Source organism: Pygoscelis adeliae, unplaced genomic scaffold (assembly GCF_000699105.1).
Source record: "Pygoscelis adeliae isolate BGI_AS28 unplaced genomic scaffold, ASM69910v1 Scaffold728, whole genome shotgun sequence".
NCBI lineage: Eukaryota > Metazoa > Chordata > Aves > Sphenisciformes > Spheniscidae > Pygoscelis > Pygoscelis adeliae.
This window is the reverse complement of record NW_008825337.1, coordinates 339,316-344,766: the sequence shown is the minus strand read 5'-3', so window position 1 is coordinate 344,766 and position 5,451 is coordinate 339,316. Positions and strand designations below refer to the sequence as shown.

At 41.8% G+C, this 5,451-nt stretch overlaps 1 protein-coding gene across 1 annotated transcript in view; it reads right to left on the bottom strand.

Moving 5' to 3' along the window:
• Positions 1-5,242, bottom strand: part of SPEN (spen family transcriptional repressor) — a 47,860-nt gene extending 42,618 nt beyond the window's left edge. The window contains exons 1-2 of the mRNA XM_009330346.1: positions 4,927-5,242; positions 1,122-1,598 (exon numbers count right to left, since the gene is read on the bottom strand). Coding sequence (XP_009328621.1) covers positions 1,122-1,598; positions 4,927-5,126 — 677 coding nt within the window. The 5' untranslated portion in view covers positions 5,127-5,242. The remainder of the gene's footprint in view (positions 1-1,121; positions 1,599-4,926) is intronic.
• Between the last annotated feature and the right edge of the window lie 209 nt (positions 5,243-5,451).

The window sequence follows — 5,451 nt, the reverse complement described above, 5'->3', positions numbered from 1 at the left end:
GGAGAAACAGATTTCCTCATCCTCACTTCTGCACACTCTCCCCAGCGTCAGCCCATCTAGCCCTTCCAGAAGGTCCAACGTTCAAGCAGGTAAGGTTTTATGAGAATAATTACCTTGACTAGAGAGTTACCAGTGGTAAAATTCCATTCATAGTGATAATCGAACACTAAGTATTTATTATACTGATGTACTTATTTACTTAATGAATATTTTCAGTTTTGGAGAAGAACTGGTATGCAAAGGAAATGTTTCCAACTGTGGAAACCCTTCTGAAGAGCAGAGCTCGTCACCAAACAGAGCATAAAACATTTACAGGTACAATGGCAGCTTCTTGGTTTCCACTCTTCGGGTGGATTTAATCTTAAAAAGCTAAATACCTGAGAGACATTTCAACACAAATTTTCAAATTACTAAAAGAAATCCAGTGATTAGCTCTAGTACTCTTCCCCCCCACCACCATGTAGTTTACAAAGCTACACAAACACAGAACTACCATGGCTATTACAGAACCAAGGACATGGGCGTAGCGCTAGGAAATGCATACTTGGATTTATTTTTTTTTCATTCTTCCAAGTCTACAATTTTTGCTGCGAGGCCACAGGGGAAAAATGGAAAGGCAACATATCAACCTTTTAAATGTTAGTGGTGATAGGGAATGAGAGGAAACTGGACAATACTACCTATCGTTTCCCAAAGTATTTTAAAATGTGTCCTGTAAAAAGTAGACGACCTTAAAATTTGCTTATTCCCTCACTCAGACAAATAAAATATTTACCCCATTCTCCAACCACGCAGGCAGCAGCCAGGGGCGTAGCAAGGCCTCGTGTTCCTACATCTGCGCTTTGCCTAGCCAGCCCCTTACTGGGGCTGGTGCTGCGCAGATCCACCATGGAAAATAATTAACGACAGCAACAGCATTCCCCTTGGATCTGTTTCGTGCCAACTTGGTCTTTTTACATTTCACGCCGGTTTATTTCTACATCAATGAATAATGCTTTGCCACAAAACACCTTCTATTTCCACAGCCTGGGCTCACAACTCCTCGCCGTGCCTCAGAAAACGACCCGCAAAGCCCACGGGACAGTCGCTTTGGGCCGGGCAACAACCCGCAGTGACCTTACCTGTCGCTGCTGGTACTGCGGCTGCTGCTGATGGAGTCACTGCTGGAAGATCTGCTCCTGGATCCGCTGCCGCTGGGGGAGCGGGTGGGTCTGGACGCCTGGCTGGCCAGCCTCTGCGGGGACTGGGTCCTGGACTGGGACGAATGCGGCGACCGACTCCTGCTGTGCTGGTAATTCCTCTCTGGCCTTCTGCCTCGTACCTCCCGTGTAATATCATCCCTGTAGATATCCCTGTGTACCACACTGGGCAATGTAAACTGCTCCCGGGCCCTAGGTTCGTAACGGGGGTCGTGAGCATCAAAACGGTTTGGACTTCGACTCCGAGAAGTATAATAGAGCCCGTGTTGTAAAGTCCGCTCTCGAGGATCTCTATAGTAATCCTGATCGTAATGTCTCGTCCGATCAAATCCTCCCGTCCCCCGCTCATGGTGTCCATAGGCACTATGTTCATAAGCACGCTCCCTGTTATCTGAAGCCCTGCATTTAGGAAGGGGGAAAAATATCTCATCAGAAAGGGGCAAGCACAACTAAAAGCAAATCATGCAAACATTCACATCAGCACTGAACTTATTTTTGCGACTGCTTCTCCACTAAACAGCAATAACCTATCAAGCAAACACTGACAAACTTAAAAACATTTTACTTGACTCCAAAGTTATATTTGTATACGACAAAGCTGAGCAATCATTTTGGTTTAATCACAGGATCGGGCTTTCATGACCAGCATCTTGCCTGCAACAGGAAAAATAATACTGCTTTCCAGTGCAGAATCCTCATTTAAATTGTGTTGGTTTTTTTCCTTTTTCTTTTAAATTCAGTAAACAAGAAAAACTTCATGTTTGTGGACATCATAATTAACTCCCCCCCCTCCATTTTTGCTTAAGAGCTTCAAAAATTTTTCTGGAATTTGGTAATTACTGGAGCTCTTCTAATTATCCTTCTGCAAAAATGGCATTGCAAATTGGGCTGTAGCCATGAAAGCCTCTGTGCAAAGCATGACCCAGAGGTAAGAAGCTGCTTTCAAAAGGGGTAGCATAACCCATAGAGGAGGCCCAGAAAATTAGGGGTTTTCTTGTTGCTGTTCTAAAACATTTCATCCTCTTAGAGGGAATTTTGCTTTTTTCAGACTGCTACACTCAATTCTCGTCAAAGCTGCATACCCTCAAGAAACATCTTGATTACTTATGTCAGAATACTTAAACTGCAAGGGTGCAGGCCCCAAAAAGATACTAAGACCCTAGGCAAGGAGTATAAAATTAAATTTTTCAGTAGGTGTTTTTGTCTGTTGAGACTGCTATTGTTACTGCAATCACAGAATTTCTATCCTCACAAGCACACTACTTTCAAGTAGCTAAGGTCCATTTTGTTTTCAGTATTTCCAACATTTTGTATGTCAATTGAGAAAGGCTCTATATTCTAAGAAAGTTAGTGTGATCTCTCAAATAAAGAGACAGTAAAACTGACAGGTGAATTAAAAGAACGTTACAAATAGTTTAGTAGTCTAATTTCGACAAGTACCAGGACGGCATGTCTATGTTACGTCCGCAAAATGGAAGATCAAGAATGATTACATTCAGCGTTTAAAAAATACTTGCAAAATTCTAAATATGTCAGGGTAGCCAAAGTTAATTTAAAAATTTAATTATCCATCTTATGAAGGACATTTCAACCTTTTTTTTTTTTTTTCCCAGCCTTCTCTCTCGGATTCTTCCTTCAGAATCAATTATTAGTCACTGCAATCCCCTGAATCCGAATAACCCAATTCTGCCTTGTGCTTCCTCCTCCTCTCCTGCATCACGGGTCTGTCTTCTATTTAAAATGGCAGAAATATTTCAGGTATCTTTTATAAACTGATTCTTTTTTGATTAGCATCTCAGGAAGTTCCTCCCATTCCTTCTCCAATGAATCACTAGATCCTTAATCCTCTAAATATATTCACCCTCTGTTGTTAAATTATAACTCATTTTCAAGCTTTCTTTGCCTGCATTTTTTCTCTCAAATTATATATACAAGAACCTACCTAACCAGTGCAACAGAATGTCATTAACTTATATATATATAAGCTTAAAATTCATTGTTGCCTTTCTATTTTCATTATCTCTTGCTCGCAACAATGGCATTTTGAAAGCTATTTCAGGATCTGGCACAGAAACATGTCTCTCTTTTTTCCCCCTTTTGAAGGACCAAGATCAACAATTTTATAAATGATTGCATTTAGCATCCTACAAAGTGTTAATCAGTGAAAGCTGCTTTAATGAGGTAAGAGAAAAAGCAGTATTTTCTAGAGGGTTACTGCTATATAGCTGACATAAAAGAACAAAGTCCTCATCCATGAAAAGGACACAGAAGACAGACAGAGGAGCTAGCAGAGCTGAAAATCTAATGGCTACAGTGCTTTTTTGATTTATCTATTAGTACTAAGTACTACTGGAGTTAGTGGAAAGAGAGGGTTTGACTTGGGTTAGGAGAGGGGCTAATATACACAGGGCAGGACATACCAACCTTTTCCAAGTGTGGAAACACGACCTATATTCCCAATTAAATCTAGGGAGAGAATTGTGAACATAACTTCCCCAATTTTGGCCCCTCTTACAGGGGTAATCCACCTTCTTAATGGGCAAGGGTGTCAAATGATATTTTAGATGAACCAACAAGGAAAAAAAAAAAAAAATCTTAGTGACAAGACAAAAAAAAAAATTCCACTGGAAGGAAGTAGTCCCAGACTGAAACCATAACTCTGAAACCCCCAGACTTCTTTCTTGAGACAGTAGGCACTTAAATAGATCCATTACTTTAATTTCCAGCCCTACGTCTGAATCAAGCAGCTGGTAGAAGATCACCCATTGCACGAGGGCACTCATCGCTGCTGGCCAGCAGGCATCCTCTAGCCGCCTTTGTAACCATCCAGCCCAGTCATTTTTCACTGGCGTATCCACAAACTGGTATTAGCGCCACATCCTTAAAACTAAAGTATGTTTAATGTGGAGTAGCAAAGAGCTTTTTAAGAGACTAGACAGTAATCCACTCCCCATGGCTACTGGCGTCTTGACTGTATACCATCCAATAAATTCAAGGCAGTAGTTCTTATCCCAGCATTAAAAAAAAAACACTATAATTTCCAAAATTTAGTAATGTCCATCATCTCTTTTTGCCAATACCATCAGAAAGAATAATCCCAATAACTTGGAAATGATGTAGATCCAAAATGGAAACATCACAAGCTGCCTTCGGTCTTCTCCATCCAAGCGTTATTTCCATGGCTAAGTGTTGTCTGTAGAATCCAAGGGGCTGCATCATTAAAGTCTACTAGAAATTTTGTGGTGACAATCCAATTAACATACCAACTGCGTATAGTGAGAACTGAGAACTAGGCATCAAGCTTTCACAGAATTTTGGGTTCTAGTATTCCGAAGATACTCCACAGAGAACTTCACCACATGTTGTAGAGTAAGATAGCTCCATCTGGCAGCAGGGATACATCCGAGCAAGGCCTTAATATTATCCAAGAAATGGAATCATTACTTCTAGAAAAGAGTAACTCCAATATCGATGCTGGCCAAAGGAAATCTTCCATCTTAAAACCACCTTATTTCAAGTGTAGATATCCAACCAGCTGCAGAAAACATCCTCTATGGATCCACAAGGTACCAGCCACTGGGATAGAAATCACTTCCGTTTCCAACCCAAAATAGGAAACATAGATAATTCCCAAAATTTTAAATCCATCTGGGGGCCCTAGATACGAGTTTGTGTTTCTCACCATATCAAATACAAAATACCTGCCTAGAGAAACCTTGGAACTTACCCATCAAGTCTCCGCTCATAACGTCCTTCCCGTGCATGAAGCGATGGGGGGGGGCCGTAAGTGGGCCCCCCACCACCTCCTCTGAACCCAGAAACCTCTCTACTACGAGATGCTATGGAAACTGTATCATCCAATCCCCGAGCAGCACTGGGAATGGTTCCTGGTTCATTATAATCCGTCCGTAGGTCTCTATCTCCCATTTTGTTGACAGAGTTGTGTGCCTTCTGTGCACTTTTGATGTCCACAAAATCCACAAACGCTGCCACTCCGCCTTCCGACCCCCTCTTAGGGAGTATTTTGACACTTTCGACACGTCCATATCTGGAAGAAAAGCAAAGCAGAGCACAGATATTAGTGCTGGTAGAAGAAGACCACACTTCGTAACATTGCCTCCTGCAAAATCAACACCAGTTTCAAACCGTTCGCCCGTCCCATACGGCAGCAAAATCAATCTCAAAGCACGGCAGGGGTTGGAAGACACGTTTTCAAAGGGGGGGGGGGGAAGCCATTTAAACTTTACACCAC